Source organism: Lissotriton vulgaris, chromosome 10 (genome assembly GCF_964263255.1).
Source record: "Lissotriton vulgaris chromosome 10, aLisVul1.2, whole genome shotgun sequence".
Classification (NCBI taxonomy): Eukaryota; Metazoa; Chordata; class Amphibia; order Caudata; family Salamandridae; genus Lissotriton; species Lissotriton vulgaris.
Window position 1 is genome coordinate 1,112,069,420 of NC_141698.1, and position 21,148 is coordinate 1,112,090,567.

Genomic DNA, 21,148 nt, shown 5'->3' on the forward strand with positions numbered 1-21,148 from the left:
CAATACCTATCACTTCAATCGCACCAGTCTGCTGAGTATCACCATCCAATGCCCCTTCAACAGGCACAGTGTGGTCTCTACAACCTTGTTATTTCTGCAGCATAATGAATGCCTCAGTCTAGCATGGCAATGGCTCCTCCCTGCATTGTCGGTGTGCAGGACTACACCTGGACAAATTCAGTTGTCCTGAGCTGCTTTGGGTTGGACCATTTATGTAATGCAAAAAGTTTCTATATAGCACAAACTGCCACCCTATGGGTATCCTGGCGTTCAGACTAGAAGAAGTAACCGTCAAGCAGAGGGTCCAGAGAAACTGAACAAATAGAAATCACGCCTTGGGAAAGAGCCAGGTTTTTAGGCTCTTTCTGAACTCAATTAGGGAATTGATTTGCCCGATACTCTGAAGTAGCTCATTCGAAAGGTGAGCAGCAGCCACACTAAACCCCCCCATCCTAGAACGCTTGAATCTAGGAATTACCAGCAGACTTGCGCTGGAGGAGCGGAGCTGTCACTTGGGGAGATACCAGGCACACCTTTCCTGTAATGGGACTGGGCCCAAATCGTGTACCACTCTGTGCACCAGACAAAGTGATTTAAAGTGAGCCCTTTCCTTGATAGGCAACCAGTGGAGGTCTCTCAGAGCAAGATTAGTGGATGATCTACGTTGCCTATTTAGTACCAATTTTGCTGCTGCAGACTGGACTCTCTGTAACCCCTGAAAGATATACTGTGGTGCCCCCAGATACAAGGAGTTGCAGTAGTCCAGTCTGATAAGCACTGCGCTAATTACTATGAGGGAACAGGAGTCCTTAGGTAGCGTTGAAAGTATCTGACAACATACGCATCAGACTGAGCACACACTGGCTGTCTTGTTTGCCTGCAATTCCATTTGGAGATTCCTATCTATCAGAAACCTCAAATTACGCACCGTGCTGACGGGGCCCAAAGGTTGCTCCTCAGGGGTAAGCCTGAACTCCAGAGGTATATGTATAGATAACTTCTCAGAGGAGCAGTACAGCACCTCAGTTTTCCCTCCATTAAACTGCAAGAAGTTCCTCCATAGCCAACCTGCAGTCTGACGCATACACTCTTTAAACGCATCCATGGGAACTGCATGTTTTCCTCCTATGGAGAACTCCAGTTGCGTATTGCCCTCATAGTTGACCAGGTCAACCCCGAACGATTTGATGATGGGAAACAGAGGCTTCAGATAAATATTGAAGAGAATAGGGCTGATTGCAGAGCCCTGCGGTACCCCATAAACTATCGGGGATTTGCAGGATGAGAACGATGCCAAGGTTACCACCTACTGTCTCCCAGCCAGATAGGACCGCAACCACTGCAGGGCCCATCCCTTCACCCCAATCTTTTCCAGTCTTTCCAACAGAATTGAGTGGCTCATCGTATCGAATGTGGCAGACATATCAAGAAAGCACTAAAACAGTGGCATTCCTGTTGTCAGCCCGCATACGTAGGTTATCCAGCATGGTGGTTAAGGCTGACTCAGGCCAATGACCCGGCCGGAACCCAAATTGGTCTTTATCCAGTTGTTGATTATCCTCCAAAAAACAAGATAAAATATTGCTAACCGCCTTTTCCAGGATTAAAATTAGAAAAGGAAGGAGAGAAATCTGTCTAAAACTTGCTGGAATTTTCCGATCCAAAGAGGGCTTCTTAATCAGGGGTGTCACCACTGCCTGCTTCCATCTGTGACCTCTGACCGGCAAAATGTGCTTTATTCACAACTTCTTCTGCAAAAATGGTATGTTGATAAGTAGATGCCCACTGCTGCAGGTATTATTGAAGCTAATAGTTCTTTATTTACTGTGTCCTCTTTCTATCTCTCTCTCTTCTTCCAGTTACATCATTACATGAGGAATCTTCATTTTAAAACTTCATCCGGTGAAGAAATATACTTTGATAATCGAGGGGACCCTCCCACGCGCTTTGACATTTCCAGTTGGATTTTCTACAACTCCAGTTATTCCACAAGGATCCAAGTGGGACGCTTCCAAATAAACCCTTCTGGGGAAAAACAGTTTGTCATTGATGACTGCGCCATTCACTGGCACCCCGACTTTAAACAGGTAATGGCTCCTGTCTGATTTGGGAGCAAACTTGGAAAAAGGGTGATATTTGTATAGATGTGAAAGGACAACCATGATCAAATGGAAAAGTAATTGTTTCTTCCTTGACAGTTTGTACTAGCGGGGTAACCCCCGTAAATTGCATTTCAGGGGCCCCACTAATCTCTGAGGGTCTTATATACTTGTTTTTGGCACAGGGCAGCATAGCACGTTACTTTGTTGCGCTGCTCTGCATCAAAAGAAAAGGGCAATAATTTGCTGTATCTATGGGATAAGGCACATTCCTGTGCTTTCTCACTGCACCCGTCCACAATTGGCTGCCTGGCTCCAATGGAGGCACCCTTGCAACATCCTAGATGGGACATGCAATCTCACAATTCATTAATCGCAAAGAACAGTAAAACCATGAGTGGTGTTGCAGGGATTCTGCTCAAACATAGAACTATGCGTAGGATTATGGGACCTTAGTATATAGGGACTGAGTCATCCCACTACCTTAGTACCCATGAGCCCAGGACCGACTAGCTATAGTGTCTCACTTGCCCTCCTACTTACTTACAGAGTACAGAGTGAATAGACATCCCAGAGCACAACTCTTCCGACTCTCTCAGGAATCCCAATTACAAAACACACCCTTTCACTCACACTCGTGTACTTTTCCACAATAAGATCTGACAGAAATACAAACAAGTTTAAAATATTTATTTTAACTAACATGCTCTAATATGCAATGTACCGGCCATAATAAGCAGAATAATGCATAACACAAATTCGGTCAGCGTAGCCAGTAGTCCATGAATCATGAAAAGAGCTGCCATAGTGAGAAACAGCGTTGCCTAACCACCCTCCCCTTGCACAAAAGCAGGATGACTATATATTAGAAGATCCCGGTGTGTTATCTGCAGACCCGTGACTAAGACTACAGATGGAAGATCTACATCATAGGTGCTGTCATGCTCTTGTCTCTGGAAAGTCACTCTCCAAGTGTGTGCTACCTACCCATGTATTCCAATATGACCAAAGTATGTATTCTCAAACAACAGCTGCATCTGTATGTTTTTTCTAGGTGCTAATGCCCGACCAGAACAGAATACCAAGGGACATTGTTGTTCGAACTTGTTCACGATGTTAAGACTAAATCCCAGGAACATGCAAAGCATGAACACAGTAATAGGTTCTTATGTCTGAATACTGAAAAGACATTTGCAAAATAAACTCATGTAGTGACGTGCGCAAAGCATCAGATAGTCTGCAGCGGGCTCATGCTAACTTAGGGAAAATTATAATGTCCCCCATGGCCACGTGACAATGGGTTTACTTCCATCTACATGAGACTCTCATTTTTGTGTGGCACACTTTGCCATTTCCTGAACTGCTACTGCTTGTAAACACCTACTAAGCCATTTTCAAGCTGGTATTAGGAATCTGGAATTTGAAGAAACCATCAGTCTACTTGTGTCAGTGCAGAGAATGCTATATGCCCCCATATATCACCAGGTCTACTAATACATTTTGCTCTTCAGCTCCCTTAAACTTCTGGTGCACCCTGTGCTGCCTAGCACCAACACGGGCATCCTTATATCATGCTGTAAGAAAGCCTGCGTTACGGGAAAAACAGTTTTTATGCATGAAGGTATACCTTCCTGCACAAAACAATCTTGTAATGAAATTTCAACTTCCTATTTGTGATGGAGACTGCATCACGCATAGGAAGAGAAAGTAAAGAGGCGAGATTAATGTATTTCTACTTATTACACCTCACTGAGGAAGGTGTAGCATTTCTAACTGTGGTAAATCTTGGAATGCAACAAAATCTATAGGTGGGTGCTTGGGAACACCTTTACTCCACCCATGGAATGCCTTCCAGGTGTAGTGTAACGCAACACCGCACAAGGGGCTGCATTGTGTTACATTAAATTTAACCAGCCACGCAAGACAATCAGCCATTGAGTGGCTTAGTAAATAAATACCAACTAACATTTTGTATCACTGTTGCATCTAAAAAGTGACACAGCCACAAACAAAAAATAATAGTAAATTTGGGCCATAGTGCAGTCAGAAAACAATAATCGCGGGTGCCGAGCAGGCAGGCACTTACAGACTGTCAGACCCCACATTGATCTGCAGGATTGTCCGCTTGAGGTAGAAGCATTTAATGCCGAATATGCAGCAGAAAATGAATAAGACATCAAGTGCGGGTTTATACCTTTTAGCAACTATATTAATTGGAATCCAAAGGTATTTGCTCATCCCACTAATATTTGCCTGTGCTTAAAGTTAGCACTGTCTAATGAGAATGGAGGGCTGTCATCATCTCTTTTGTTTGTAAACGTATATATACCCCCTGGGAAGTTATATAATATTTCAGTTGATTCCATGCTTTTATTCATTCATAGCATTAGTGTTCTGAAGCCAAACCATTTGGTTATTGTATGGGACTTCAATGCTAAAGTTTCAAATTTTGCCTGCATGACCTTTGACAACTCCAAAATGGATGAGGGGTGGTGCTTCCCTAAGGCTGTCTTACCTGTTAGATCATACAGGCCGAGTTTACATATCCTGGAAAGCCTGAGATTACACAGATTTATTTTCTTAAATGACAGATTTCCAGAAGACTCTCCAGTCTCTAACACTTTTTACTCCCCTTGAGGTGAATCCCTAATTGATTATATGGTGGTATACCATCAAGTGTTTGCAGTGTGTACTAAATTGGAGGTATTGGGGACTGATTTTGGTGACCTTAGATTTCTTTCCATAACTCTTTATTTCGAGCTTAAACCTCTCGAGTCCTGGAACTCTGGGAAAGATGGTGTAGTGTATAACAAATCTAATGAGTACAGTTACTGGCCAAATTAGAACATAAGGAACCTGGGACATGATATTTAAACAGTAAGCGTGGCCCCCCCTGTCTTTTCATTAGATGACATTGTCTTCTGGTTCATAAAGCATTTTATCTTTTTTCAAACATTTGGGAGTAAAGATAAAGGTAAAAGTGTCAAGTTACCTATTAAGATCCCCTGAGCTGTAAAACAGGTGAATTGTTAAATAAACTTCATAGAAAGAAAACAAACAAATATGTCTTTGATTCTGAAGCACAGGAGAAATCAACCACCTAAAGTGTATAAGAACTAGACTGAAGGTGTCTGAATGAAGGAGGTGGGATTATTGGAAATTGATTGATTTAAGGGAAGCTGCTACTTCATTTAATTCTCATAAATATTGTGCTTTAATAGCCAAATTGTTCCGATGCCGACCGGCCCAACACCGCAGGAGTGTAGAACATCCCAATCCTCTACCCTCACCGTGACCCCCAACACCCGCAATCGAAAACGGATGGTGGAGAACACGAGACCGGGAGAAGGTGGGTAACAAAACAAGGGACCCCAAGGTCTTGGGGAACACAACTCGTCTCCTCTGGCTTCTTGGCAGCTGACAGCTTGACACAGACGAGACCACTAAAATGAAAGAAGGGGACAAGGTTAAACACACCCCTATTACTATGACCAGTGCCAAGTACACAAGCAAACCACCGACCTCCCTGCTTACCCCGGATAACAAACGGGTGTAGCTTGATACGAAACAGGAATTCATCCACTGCAATCGTATTGGTTGTTTCTTTGCGTAACCCCAGACCAACCACGCCCCCTCGGGAAACACCGAGAATGACTAAGGGGGTGGAATTCACAATTCTTTGGACAAAAAGGGTAACAATTGTATCAAGGGAATATGAAAGATACCCAAAAAACCCCTGCAATCTAAAAAAGGAACAAGAAGGTAGCACAAAAACGGCCGTTATTCAGCTCCTTCGTGAAACCACCCAAACAATGCGTATAACAAGATGGTTAGGATACAAAAAAGGGAAAATTACGGGACGATACAACTCAAGGAAACGCAGCCGCGAATCCTGGAACGTCACCAAAGATCAAAAACAGGTCCCAATTAAAAGGGTTCAGAAATACCCAAGGGAACAGGAAAACAGGGAGGGGGGGCAGGGAAAAAAGAGGGTCAAAACCCAGCACTAGAAAAGACTGCTGGAAAGGAGCTCGAAGGAAGGGAAACAAGGTAGAAACACAGGAACAGGAACCACTTGGCAAGGGACCAATAACGAAACCAAGCACCTGTTTCCTGTTGGCAGCCCCCTTTTAAAGCGAGCTCTAGGGAGCATCCATAAATTCACATATGCACTTGGCACTTCTAAGGATAAATCACTAACGGGGAACTAGACAGAAGGACCCAAGCCCCCTTGAACCTCAACAAAAATACTGCAAATCTAGAGTTCAATAAGAGGCTATTCCAATACTGGATGATCAGTGAACTCAGTACATTTCACAATTTTATGCTTGTAATTTAAGCAGGAGAGGCAAGTGTATCAATAGTGTTGAAGCAGACTCACTGAAAATATTTTGCCCACTTTCCTGTGAGGAGATTGAGGGATGTAATAAAGGTGCAAGAATTTTATGTGCTATGGGTTATGTTATGTTACGTTAAAAGGATTTTTACCGCGCACGGTCACCAGTCAGTTTCATGGCGCTCATAGACAAAGCAGGGAGGATAGGCAGTGGGGTTTATTCGTAGGCTAGCTGGAAGAGATGGGTTTTCAGAAGTTTTGGAAAGCAGGTGTAATCGGGACAGAGTCGTATAGTAGAGGGAAGGGAGTTCCAGGTTGAGGGGGCCAGAAAGGAAAAACAGGAGCCACCATGTTTTTTCCGTTTGAACCTGGGGACGATTAAAAGGTTGTGAGCAGAAGACCGAAGATTCCTCAGGGGAATGTGACGCTTGAGGCTGAGGGAAGTGAAGGCTGGGGCAAGGGCAAGGAGTGACTTAAAAACAGTACAGCCCAGTTTGAAGATGCATCGAGAGGCTACCGGGAGCCAGTGCAGTCTCCTTAGCAGGGGCGAGACATGTTGGTGCTTAGGCTGTTGAAAGACCAGTCTGGCTGCCTGATTTTGCACCAGCTGAAGCCGATGAAGATGGTAGGCAGGGATCCCCACATACAAGGAGTTGGCATAGTCAATACGGGAGGTGACAAGGGCCATGATGACAAGTGTCAGAGCCTGTGTAGTGAGGAACCTTTGGATATTACAGATTCTGCGCAGATGGTAGAAGCAAGCAGAAGTGACGGCGTTAATTTGAGGTCTCATGGATAAGTCACTAGAGATGATAACGCCAAGACTCTTCACAGTATTGACAGGACAGGGTGGGGGGCCAAGAGATTGGGGCCAAAAACTGGAGCTCCAAGGGTTGGAGGACCGTCCTGTCAATACCAACTCCGTCTTGCTGGGATTGAGCTTCAGCTGGCTAAAATGCATCTACTCAGAGATGGCAATCATAGTGGATTGGAAGTTGGTACAGGAAGAAGGAGAGGAGTTGATGGGGAAGATTAACTGTAAGTCATCCGCATAGTTGAAGATGGTAACGGGGGTGTGACGGAGGGAGGCTAAGAGGGGTTGCATATAGAGATTAAATAAGAGGGGCGAAAGAGCAGAACCCTGGGGGACACCACAGGAAAGTGAGGAGTAGGGGGCAGAGAAGGTGGATAGATGAACCGATTGGGAGCGCTGGTGCAAGAAGGAACTGATCCATGTTAAGGCTATGCCCTGAATGCCCGCGTTTCTGACATGGTCGATCAAGATGACGTGATCGACCGTGTCGAAAGCAGACCACAGATCTAATAGAACAAGGGCTTGGGCCAGGTTCTTATCGGTGCCTTGTCTCAGCGCATCCATTACGGCCACGATGACAGCTTCCGTTGAGTGGGCCGGTCTAAACCCGGCCTGCTGGTCATCAAGAAAAGAGGATTTTTCAATGAAAGAGCTGTGGCATCGGGTGACAATGGTCTCCAAAACTTTCCCCAAATAGTGGAGGAGGGAGATCGGCCGATAATTGTTCAGAGCAGATGGATCAGCACCAGGCTTTTTGAGTATAGGTACAACAACTGCTTGTTTGAAAGCCTTGGGGACAGAGCCTGTAGCAAGTGAGTTATTAAGGAAAGCTAGCGGGGGACCCGGACAGGCCAAGAAGGCAGCTTTCAAAATTTGAGGGGGACAACAGTCACTGGGGGAGCCTGAGCTGACCGTGTGTAATAGGGAGGTGAATTCAGACTGGGAAATGGGGGGGAATGCGTACAAACAGCGAGGGTTCATGGGAGGTAAGGAGCAAGCTATACATGAGGAAGGGGAAGGAATGTTATTTTTGATGGTGGTAATCTTATCAATAAAGAACGAATTGAGGGAATCACAGAGAGCCTGTGAGGGTTGGGGTTGCGCAGTAACACGGTGAGGCAGGGAGAGTAACAAGGTCAGGCAGGGAGGGTCCTTAAGAACTCCTGATATCACGCATTGAACAGGAAGCCACCTTATGGGCTATCTCTTTATGACCACTGTTCCAGTACTGCTATCTGACTGGTGATATTCCACCTTCTTGAAAGGGAAGTATTGTGGTACCCTTATGTAAAAACAATTTGAAAGCCACTTCTGCCAGCTACAGACAAATCACCCTCCTGGATGTGACTGGCAAAATATTTCCCAAAAGTATACTACTTCATCTTCAGGAATGGGAATTTATCAAAAACCTCAAACCTGCTGAGTAGGCTGGCTTCAGTAAGAATTGTGATACCCTTAATGATATCACACCCTTCCAAACCCTGATTGAACAGTATCCCTTGGCCAGGGGCAGGCTGCGTATTCTGCTTCCATTAATTTCTCCTCAGCGTTCAACAGGGTTGACCAATGGAAAGAGTGGAGGAAACTGTCTGCTCTAGGGATTCCTACGCATCTTTGGGCTTAATAATTGCCTTGCACTCTTCCACTTGGACTCAGGTCCTGATTGGAGGGAACCAAGGATTTTTCAGTGAAATGGTAACACCTAATGGTCTAAAGCAGAGGTGCCGGCTTATGCCTCTTCTTTCCTCACTCTACACTCATGATTTGCCTCATAGAGTTGGTCAGACAAAGGTGGATCCACCTAAATTAGGTTTATTGAATGTTGGTTCATTGTATTCACAACTGTTTTTGCGTGTTTACACTCAATAAGGTGGAAAATATTTGAAGTGAATTACGTTTTTTATTAGATTTTGTTAATTAGATTTGTTAATTACACAGTTTTAGGTCATCTGAGGGATAGCTTATGGATCCCCAGGTGCTAACTTTGTATGGATGAACCAATTTATCTTTCAACGGAAGTGGTATGTTTTTTCTTTTTTGCTTTAATTTTGTTGCAATGAAGATGAGGATGAATTGCTCCATTCTTTATATGGAACTCTGTTGAGTTCCATATTACAATAAAAATAATGTAATTGAATTGCAAATACATATTTTGGCAGATCATCTTTGTTTTGCCTCGCTCCAAGAATTTGTTCTGTGACTGTCACATTCACAAAATACATTTTAAACATTATTCAACAAGTTCACCCGTGTATTTGTAAGAAGTAATTATTTTTGGGGAAATCCTAAACATTTTCAGAAGTATTCTTAGAAAGCAAATGATGCACTATTGGTGAGAACCACTTCCTCTGCATTTTTACCAATCCTGTAGAGGTTTCCTGCACACTAACACTCTGGAAGTGTATTTACTCCTGCTCATGACCATTTAAAAGGTGGAAAGGAGTCAGCAAAATCTTGTCATTCCCCACAAACATTTATGTTTACTCTGAAGAAGTGGTTTAAGACGTTCAAGTAGGTCTGTGGATTAGACACATTGTGTAGCCTGCTAAGTGCACCTAGTCTCTTTACCCTTATTGTCCTCAGAACTACTGGCTCTGTATTAACAGGGCATGTAACTTGTGTCTCTTCCTCCACATGCCCCTCGCTCTGTAATATCATGTGCCCTTTTGTATTTCCTCCCTGGATCTCTCACACTGAAGTGATCATGTGCCTCCTACATCTCTTACTTCCTGGATCCCTTGCACTCTTGCAGTCACATGTACCTGCATGTCTCCCTCCAAGTATCACTCACACTGATGCAATCACATGTGCCCCGCATCTCTTCTTCCTGGATCCCTTGTACTGATGCTATGACTTATAACCACATCTCTGACTCCCTAATCCCTCGCACTGATGCAATCACATGTGCCCCAAATCTCCTCCTCCATAGATCCCTTGTACTAATGGTATCAGATGTGCCCCTCCTGCCCTCCTCCTTGAATCTCTCACACTGATGCTATGACATGTGCCTGCATCACTCCTTCCCTGGATTCTTCTCACACTGATGCAATCACAGGTACCTCATATCTCCTCCTCCATGGATCCCTTGCACTGGTACAATCCCATATGCCCTGCATCTCCCCCTGCATGAATCCCTCACACTGATTTTATCACATGTTTCCCGCCTCTCTCACTCCCTGTATCCCTGGCGCTGATACTGTCACATGTGCCCTACATCTCTTCCTTAGTGTATCCCTTGCACTGAGGCAATCACAAGTGCCCTACATCTCTTCCTGCAAGTATCACTCAAACTGATGCACTCACATGTCCCCCAGCTCTTATTCCTGGATCCCTCACACTGATGCAATCACATGTGCCCCACATCCCTCACTCCCCGGAATACGTGCATGAAGCTATGACAAATGCCCTTCATTTCATTCTCCTCTTGTCTCTCATATGAGCATATATACACGTTGTCTCTCAATCCACTGCTTGAGTGATAAAGTCACATTGGATATTTGCCTCTTCCCCGGTTTATTTCTCACAAAAGCCCTTCTTCGCCTCCTCTCCAGGTCCCTCGCTCTGTGTGCAGTGAGAGCTGTCCTCCTGGGTACAGGAAGGTCCCTAGGAAGGGTCAGCCCATCTGCTGCTACGACTGCGCCCTCTGCTCAGAAGGCGAGATTACCAACAAGAGTGGTAGGTGTTAAAACACTGCATGCCAACCAATGGTCCTTTCCAAAGACCCAAATAGGAAGAATTGCACATATACATTACTCACAAGTGTAAGTTGCCTTTGTGAATCGCCTCCTTAGTTTGTATTTATTTAGTTTTCATATATTCACTGTGGCCGGAACATGGAAATAAAGTTATTTGAACAGAATAACACCATTATTTTAGGATCTGCCAAAGCCAAAATTAGTCCATTGTCGTCAACTAAACCACATTCTCAATCCCTCTTTATCTTCCTCTCTAATACTCTCTCCCTACCTACTCCCAACCAGTGCTGTCTTTTAGGTATTGTGACCAACGTTATCGCACCAGGTCCAAGATCAAGGGTGCGCCCTCTGCATGGCAGGCTGAACCGATATTGGAGCAGCCTGAAGAGATCTTTGTGTGCACAGAATTGTTCAGGGATATTTGTGATGGGATGATAAATCTGGTTGTTAGATCACGGCAGGGAGAGATATGCTATTTGTCTAGTCACAGTTTTGACTCATGATAAGGTAGCCTAGGGCCACATGTAATACCAAAGCATTTTATGAGTACTTAATTGTGACATTTTGTGACTTGCAATTAGAAACTCACTAAATGCAGTGCATAATAGTGTCTCCCACACTGTTTGGGATTCCCAATGGTGTTGCAATTGACCTGCATCTGGGGTCAGCAGGCAACCATGTCTGTTATTGATTTTTAAATAGAGCATTTTTTTCATTCAATGCAGCTTTTATTCCTTACAGGAAAACGGGATGCATTTAAAAAATAAAAATGAAAAGCTACCTTTTAATTTTTTTAGCAGTAGGCAGTTAGTAAAATTAACCCTGTGCGGAGCTATGCGAAGTGCAAAAAAAAGTCAGTCACACTACGCGGAGCTCCGCAAGTAGCGGAGTACGGTATAAAAAGGCCGTTCGCTGTGATAGCAGTGCCGGATGCTTGTCCGCCCAGTGCAATCATTGCGAATAGCACCGTACACAGCGCAAGCTTACCTTTTCTGCCGCTCGAGTAGATTTTTAGTTGAGAAGCAGTTTCTCACCAGGAGGGTTATTTTCCACGCTCGCTCTTGCCAACTTGATGTTGGCGATTGCTAACGAGGAAAACTCTCACCAGGAGGTGAATTTTCCACGCTCGCACTCACCAACTTGATGTTGGTAACCTCGAGCAAGGAAAAAAACTCTGTGCTCCTCTGCATCAAGCGGAGTTTTTGGGAACTCCATGAGCTTCACGTAACACAGAGTGTGGGAAATTCTGCAAAGGTTATGAGAGGAGCAGCGTTCACCGGCCAGGGTTAGATAGTATATGAATGTTTTGTGACTGCATTCCCCTCGTAAAACATTCATACGTGTCCCTGCAACTCGCTATTAGGAAAGAATGCACTTGGCATGCCCCTTCCTAATACTGACTCACAAACCCTATTTTGTGAGTCAGTAGTAGCATAGCAATTCACAAAATAGGGTTGGTACATGCCAAAAGGCATTTCAGCATTCACTAATGGCCCGATTCCCTGTTAGCGACAACTATAACTTGTCATACATGTGCTCTCTAGTGTTAATATTTCTGCTGCAAAGCACAAGGTGTGACATGCAGTGAACAGATTAGCATTTTCTGCAGACAGCTTAGTGGGATATTGCTTTTGTAACAGAGATCCTTTTATTATTTGGAGTTCATAAGTAACAATCCTTCTAATATAGCACACTGAGCAATGATGCAGCATCAAAGTGCTGCATGTAAATAGAAAAGCGGTACAAAATGGGGTGGTGATGGATGGAGCATCTGAACCAATCAAACACTCACACCCAGTCAACAAATCTGGGTTTAATCCATCACCATTCTTTAGCCCACTCTGCCACCCCAGTTCAGACATGGCCATATGCAAATCAGTCTGACCCTGTGCCTCATGGGAACAGTCCAGCCCGAACTGCCAAGCCATGCCTTTCCTGGACCGGAAACAATCTTCCTAGGACCGGTTTCTGGCATTCCAGCCATCTTCAGCCAGGCTTGCTTGAATCCAGTGGCAAAGTGAGCAAGGGACACACGTCTGAACATACCCTGCCAACTTATGGCGAACAAAGCGGTACAAAAGGGAGTGGTGATGGACGGAGCATCTGAACCAATCAAACACTCACATCCAGTCAACAGATCTGGGTTTAATCCATCACTGTTCTTTAGCCCACTCTGCCACCTCAGTTCAGACATGGCCATATGCAAATCAGTCTGACCCTGTGCCTCATGGGAACAGTCCAGACAGAACTGCCAAGCCATGCCTTCCCTGGACTGGACACAAGCTTCCTAGGACCAGTTTCTGGTATTACAGCTGTCTTCAGCCAGGCTTGCTTGAATTCAGTGGCAAAGTGAGCAAGGGACTCACATCTGAGCATACCCTGCCAACTTCTGGTGAACAAAGCGTTACAAAAGGTGGTGTGATGGATGGAGCATCTGAACCAATCAAACACTCACACCCAGTCAACAGATCTGGGTTTAATCCATCACCGATCTTTATCCCACTCTGCCACCCCAGTTCAGACATGGCCACATGCAAATCAGTCTGAAACTATGCCTCATGGGAACAGTCCAGCCCCAACTGCCAAGCCATGCCTTTCCTGGACCGGAAACAAGCTTCCTAGGACTGGTTTCTGGCATTCCAGCCATCTTCAACCAGGCATGCTTGAATCCAGAGGCAAAGTGAGCAAGGGATTCACGTCTGAGCATACCCTGCCAACTTATGACGCACTAAGCAGTACAAAAAGGGGTGCTGATAGACGGAGCATCTGAACCAATCAAACACTCACACCCAGTCAACAGATCTGAGTATAATCCATCACCGTTTTTTAGCCCACTCTGTATGTAAATAGAAAGGCATAGGCTCAGAAACTTATTGTTTATCCCCCTTAATCTTCTGTTATTATAATAACAATCATTGTGTTGCGCTTATGGTGCGGATTTACTAAGAGTTTGTTCCTGGTTTGCATCAGAAAAGTGATGCAAACCTGGTGCAATGTATTATTTTGAGGTTTAGTTTCTAATGCAGATCCTGAATTGAGTTGGACAGTAACCCTAAGTAGTATAAACTAGCACTATGAGCTCGTTTACGCCATGGAGGCGTACAATGGGTGGTAAATTGATGTTTACATGCACTCACCCATGGATGTTGACACTAATCCCTATCTACTAACTTTAATAGAAAGGGATTGGCATCAAACAAATATGCATCCTCAAGGCAGGTGTAAATTTGAAGAAAATATTTCGAAATCTGCATGTGTGCTGCACCATACGTTAGGCATACAAAGTGGTAAAATGTTAAAATGTATAAAACATTGAATTTTCTGCTGGAAGGGTACACTTTCAGTATGCATTGGCGCAATGCAGTTAAGGTACGCCAGCACTAGAGGACAGAGCAACAGTACCATATTTTAATAGATAACTTTGGTTGATGCTCATGGGAAAAAATTGAGCAAATGATGAATCTGGGGTGGGGGGAGTTAGGGGGCAAATAAGATTCACTCCAAAAAAAGTAAGCCCATTGGTATTCAAAAACTGTACTTCTGTAGTTACCATAGCCAAAAAGGTCAGCAAGCAGGGGTGAATGCATTCCAGCTCAGCCTGGATTGAGCCAGGCACTACAAATGACCAAGCACTGATACTTCAACAGCCCACTGTCCATATTAACAGAAAGAGGGACTTACCACCACACAGCAAATATTGTTAAAAGAAAATAAAATACCTAGAATTTGAAAACATATGTATAACTGTAATTTAATGTTAAAAATGTTCTTTATTTTGAAATAATTATTTGTTTATTATGAAATAGTTAAACACATTTTAAAGCTTATTAATAAGCATAACTTTATTATTTAAAAATAATTCAATTAAAATGAATGATCTAGAATATTTTTTTGTAATGTTACTACATAATAAATAAATATAGTTTTTAAAAATGTATGTCATTTAAATGTAATATATTCAAATGTTAGAATATTTAATTCAAAACCAAGTTTATTGTGCTGAAGTAGTTTTTATTTATCTCCACTGTTACAGTGCATATATACACTTCATTTGCATTAATATTTAATATTGAAATATTTATTTAATTGATTTTAAAGGTTTATCAACTTTTTAAAAATGTCCTATACTTTAAGATCAGGAGATCTCTGCCCAGTGGCTTTGACTTTGTGTCAATGTTACTAGTAGCATCATTACACTCTTGCAGCGAGACTCTACCTCCTAGTTTCAGGGGATAGGGACATGTAAGTCCATACTATGTAGTGTATTTACACTTAGAAATGGTGAATAGCCAAAGCTAGTAAATGTACTGCACGCTGCAAGTCTAAATTTAAACATGTAGCTTTGTATGTTTGACTCGTGAATAATGAGCATACAGCCTCTCTTACACTTTTGTGTGAATTTCTAAGTCAAATAACAATTTTTATTTTAAAGAAAATAAATTTAAAAAACACAACCTAACAATTACATTTAGATTTTGTATTGAACAAATGTAATTAAAGCCTGAGTTTAATTAATGTAAATTACATTTTAAATATATATTTTTAATATGGTGAATATTAATCCGTGGCAAGCACTGAATCTAAAAAGGGAGCACCATACCTGAAGGAGGCAGGAGGTGGGAGAGTAGAAAATGCACAAATGATTTGTCTCCAGGGTGTCCATGATAGCACTCAGTTTCTGTTGCATACCACAGAACTATGCACACACAACTCATCTGCAGTACAGTACAGTGCACACTAAGGCCGCAGATCTTATGTTTCTGCAGTACTGCAGAAACATACTCAGGGCACAGAATTCAGTTTCTCCAGCACAGAACAGCACCTTGCACAGTCAAAGCATGAATCTCCATTTCTGCAGCACAGAATCATGCATTCTCAGGGCACAGATATATTTGTAGGTGCATATCGTAGGGATTTTGGGGGATGATTGGTGTTTGACATCCCCTCCTCAAATAAATACATTCTAGACTTGATAGTTGGATCCTGAGTTGGTCTGCTGTGTATGTGTCAATTTTTCTTGTCATCCCTATTTCACTAAAGGTTTTACCTTTTCCTTTATTATTTTGCTGTGCTTTCAATTCACCTCCCAAGGTCCCTCTTCAATAAGATGGCTAGTCTGCTGGCCCTACTCATTTGGGGAACAGAGTTGCACCATACTGCCCTGAACAAACTGTGTTTCACCACAGATGAAGGGGGACTAGCAGTACTGGATATTGAGCTTTATTACTCTGCAGCACAACTCAAATGGGCAGCTCACCGGCAGGGTAGATGCTGGGATGGAACAGCCCAGGATGGCCTTTGCACCCATTTGAGCCACAGTTGCAGTCATATTACTCATACATCAAACTCAGCACCACAAGGGGACTGGGGTCCCTTAATATACACCCTCTGGTTCGCATGGGTCCAGGCTCTGCAATGCACTGGGACAAAGCTGTGGTACACAAAAAACGTTCCCCAAACAGCCATTATCTTCTGCACACAGGAGACTGAACTGGACTACAAGATTGGTTGCAGAGGCGCATGATGATTATGGAGGACTGGTTTTCGAAGGGTAAATTACAGAGCTTCCCCTTGCTAGTAAACAGGTTTTCCCTTCCCCCACATAAATTTCTTCTCTATGTGTAGTGGTAGCCACTATTTGCTGGTCATGTGGTAGCAAATGACTTGAACCCCCTGAGCACATTTGCCTCAAAACTATTTTCATCACCTCCGGCTGGGTACAAGCAATTACGCTTCATTATGGGTGTGACTCTCCCTAACCAAGAGGGACCTCTTTCACCTTCAAGACCAAAGGGCTAGGGAAATGGGCAGATAAGAACTTGTCTAATGTTCTAGGTAACACTCATCACACTTCTTGCGATGCCCACTTTAACCTGAATCAATATCACTATCTCCATAGGGTGTACGAAACCCCAAAGTGCATCAACAGGATGTTCCTAGCAGTTTGGCCTAGATGCCAGCTAGGTGGTGAAAATGTTTAGCATATGGTACGGCGCTGCTGGACCCTCAAAACCTATTGGTAAGCAGTGGTGTGCCAAAGGTCAGAATCTCAAGAGGACCTAGGCTGTCTGTGTACTGAGATTGTTCTCTATACCCCACTCCAATATTATCAGTTCCAAATTTGCAAAGTTAGCTCATGTCCTGGCTCACTGACACGTCCATGTTATGAGAATCCCCTACCAGTCAGACCATTTTTCAAATGGTCTGAATGTGAGAGCATTTCAATGTAACTGGAAGTACCGAAAGGATGAGGTAATACCGACCACACAGAGTCTTGGGATGTGGTACTGAAGGGCTACCCTGTTGTAGCTAAGGCTTTCCATCTACTTTCGGCTCCGGAAGCAGAATCCTCTGATGAGAGTTGAGGCACCTATCTCTGCCAATTGAGTCTTTAGCCACACACTATGATTTTCAATGACCACGATGAAAACTCATCGTACTCACTTCCTGGCACCCTCAGCACTCTACCCCCACATACTGGAATGATCTATAATATATATATGAGTATGGTATCACCCCCCAGTGGATAATTGGGCCCTTATTTATTGGGTAGGGGAAGAAAGTAAATCACCTTGCTCTTCTGCCCTACTCTAATGTGCAAGCGAAGCAATGCACTGCATTTATGCAATACAGTGAATTCCTGTCCTTTCTCACTGTGTTGGTGCAGTTTTGGCTGATTGGGGCAAACACAGCCACTGTTATGGCCCTACATTGGGCACTTTGTCGTGTAGTTCCTACCAATCTGTAGGATCTGCATGCTTGTTGGACAACATAAAGTTTGGACGAGGTGCCTAGACTGAATCCGGGAACCCCCACAGGATATGTTGGCCTAGAGATCAGCTAGCTCACAGTGCTACCATAAGCATCCCTACTCATACTGTTGTGTGTCGATTTAGATACGGTATATAGATTTCCAGATTCATGTTTTAATATAGGTACAATTCACTTTGCCCTTATTTAGGCATAGAGATCCAGCCCTTATTTACTCATTGCTCATGCTAACCAAATACAGGCATGGTCAACTACATCCAATCCTCTTCATCACAACAAGTTCTTGGAAAACCAGACTCTTAACTCCTTGCATGCTGATTATAAGCTCAGCTCGTCATGCACCACATTGGCCGTGTGCTGGTGACGAGCTCAGCTCGTCATGGCCTACGCGGAACGCCATGCGGGGATAATTATCCTGCTGTGCTGGGTGTGCAATTGAGCGGGCGTGGCCATGACGAGCTCAGCTCGTCATCAGCACATGGCCAATGTGCTGCATGACGAGCCGAGCTCGTCAACAGCACCGCAGCTCCCTCCCCGTGCCGCGGGGGAATAAGCCCCACGGCGATGGGGTTAAGCCTTTTAGACTTCCCCTTGCCTGGTTATTGATTTCTCTAAGAACTCATTTATTATGCATGAACATCTATTCATGACGTTCTTATGCCTGACTTGAACATCAGTACTGGCATTCCTAAACACCTTCAAGGAATAAATATACCTTCACTTTCAATGGCAAGGCACAGTGTGGTTCGGCTACCTACTTGTGCGACACGGCTCGCCACAACAAGTACTGAAGGAAGCCAAGTCCCAAACTGATGCACTGACCAGACCCTGTCATCCTCCTTGCCAAAAATCCAGCTCCAGTGTTTCTGACTCCCCTTGCGGGGTGTTAGAGATTGAGTCCTAGAAAAGAGATACCAACCTCTCTCATTCAAAAGTATGGAGCTGATTAGAACCTAGAAAGCTTTTGGCAACTCTTGGCACAAATAAACTAAACTATAGCTAAACTGCACCTACTTCTTCTCTCGTACTATACTTAGGTTAAGTACACTGGGGTAGGATTATTTTAGAAGCACCAGTTGAGTATTTTAGCTGTGTTATTTATGTATGTATTTTTATATATGTCATAGCTAAAAACCATGGTATTGCAGTATTATTTTATAGTACTGCTAATGCTGTACGTATTATACTTCGCATTCTGTCTTACGATTGTAGCAGTTCATATCTCTTGCATGAGAAATAAGACTGTTCAATAAACCCTTTTATTGAAAAGCCCCTCTCTCTATTTCTGTACAACTCTGTAGAAACGAAGCATACACGATTGACTGAGTGAAACTGTAATCTATTGTTTCCACAACTCTGAAGATATTGTTCCGACTCTATGGGAAACTAAGTTGTCATGTTTATGCAGTTGTCAGAAACTAATCCCTACTTGTTCATTCAAGAAGTTTCTAGTGACCTCTGAGTTAGCTTGCACACACAAGTAATTAAGTTTAATGTACTCGATAGAGATATACTGACCTCAGTCCTATGTCAAATCCATAGTGTATATTATTCCAATGCGCAGAGCCTATCAGGGAAATAGGAACTACACTACATGTTGCCCAACATTTTGGTAAGGCACTAATTTAACGCTAGATACTGAAGTAACTCAGTTGTGCGTTTCTCAGAGACCCTTTTCTCATAATACTCCATAAGAGGTCTGGAGTGGGTAAGGGATAATATCCGCCATAGCTGAGTAGGACAAAAAAATCATATGCATTAGCCATTTGGTTTGTTCAACGTTGAAGGATACAGTGTGCCAAAATATTGTGCACCTTATCTTTGTTCCCTTGAAACTTGCTCTGCAAATTCCATTTTACAATGACCAAAAACAGCAACAACACCAAAATTAGTGGAGCTGCAGGCGACTACGCCGTACCAGCTTTTGACTTAACAGGTTTTACTGAAACCGATGAGAATGCTATAATCATTCCTCCAAATTTAAGGAAAGCTATCACTCTAAAACATATAAAACATGGCCTAACATCAAGAGGTGGTAGAGCAGTTTTTGTAATAGAGGCACATGAATCTCACCAGACAGAGGTATTCTACTCATGGATAGTATTCCCAGAATCAAATCCAGTAACACATTTGTTTCACTTCTACAAAGAAGATGAACCACCTGAGGAATATATTCCCTTCGAGGATATTGACATTCTACTCACAGACCAGGAGCATGAGCTCTGGTTTAAAAGAACCCTAAAACATTTAAATCACATTACCAGGCTCGGTCCACTAGGTAGACCAGAAGCAACATGGCCGATTTTAGCCGGCAATACACCTGATCCTGACATTGAAGCAATGTTGGACGATGAATTTCTTAGTAACATACAAAGATTAATAGAATTATACAGTTAAACCACAACAAGTCTGAAAGTGCTGAAAAGGTCTTTACTAAACAAATCCTACATTATCTAAAAAGAAGTGGGAAGATAGCAAACAACATTCACAAGAGAAAGATTCTCAATCCCGAGGTAGGTCTCCTCAAAAGGAGCCCTCTGAAAGGAGGTATAACCTCAGGAATGGGAATAATTTAAGAAAACCTGACAGGAATCAAGATACTGATAAATGTTCCTCTTGTACCTTTCAGATATCATCACAGACATCCGAAAGAAGAGGATGGTCAGAGAACAAGGAAGAACGCATGAAGTCCAAAGACGATCAACACATTCAGAAAAGCAAACCAAAACCTCAATTCACCAAAAAGAAGGTAGCAGGTCTAAAAATCAGACATGCTGAGGATTCTGAGAACACAGCTCAAGAACGGAGAATGGGCTCAGACAATGTTGGACAGTGCAGCAGAAGTGACAATAGCTCGCCAGAACCTGAAGGGACTTCTGGAGACAGTGGACTTCAAAGTCAAAGTCAAAATTAACATTATTCAGCTAATTAAAGCCATGAAAGAATAAACAAGAAGAAGAAAAAAGAAGAAGAGCGGTCATTCTGCAAGACATTATAATGTATAGATATACAATCATTAAACAGTTAAAGTCCCACCATCTTAACAACATAGAACAAACATTTCAAATAAATAAAAAAGCAATAAAACCATGAGACAGTTAATGGTTGCCATAAAATCCTGCTAAACACAAAATTCATAATCTTCGGTCCCCTTTACAGAAGGCCACAATATAAAATACACAACATTGTGTAATGTGGCAGATCATACAGAATTAGAAAGCACATCATGAAAACCATGACGGGGAAAAGGTATGCATAAATTTCAGCCCGCCATAACTTGACTTGACCTGGGAGTACAAGATAAAAATTGCCCTACATACACTTGTTCATATTTACAGATAAAAAAATAAAGAAGATTCATATTAAGCAATACTGCAACATACAAGGAATTAGGATATGATATCTTAAAAATTACATAACATGATTAGAAGCA

The 21,148-nt window shown here is 43.0% G+C and overlaps 1 protein-coding gene across 1 annotated transcript in view; it reads left to right on the plus strand.

The window, feature by feature from the left end:
- The window catches only part of LOC147689411 (vomeronasal type-2 receptor 26-like), a 511,044-nt gene that overhangs the window by 353,077 nt on the left and 136,819 nt on the right, over window positions 1-21,148 (plus strand). Inside the window, exons 2-3 of the mRNA XM_086939923.1 lie at window positions 1,860-2,087; window positions 10,801-10,924. Coding sequence (XP_086796049.1) covers window positions 1,860-2,087; window positions 10,801-10,924 — 352 coding nt within the window. The remainder of the gene's footprint in view (window positions 1-1,859; window positions 2,088-10,800; window positions 10,925-21,148) is intronic.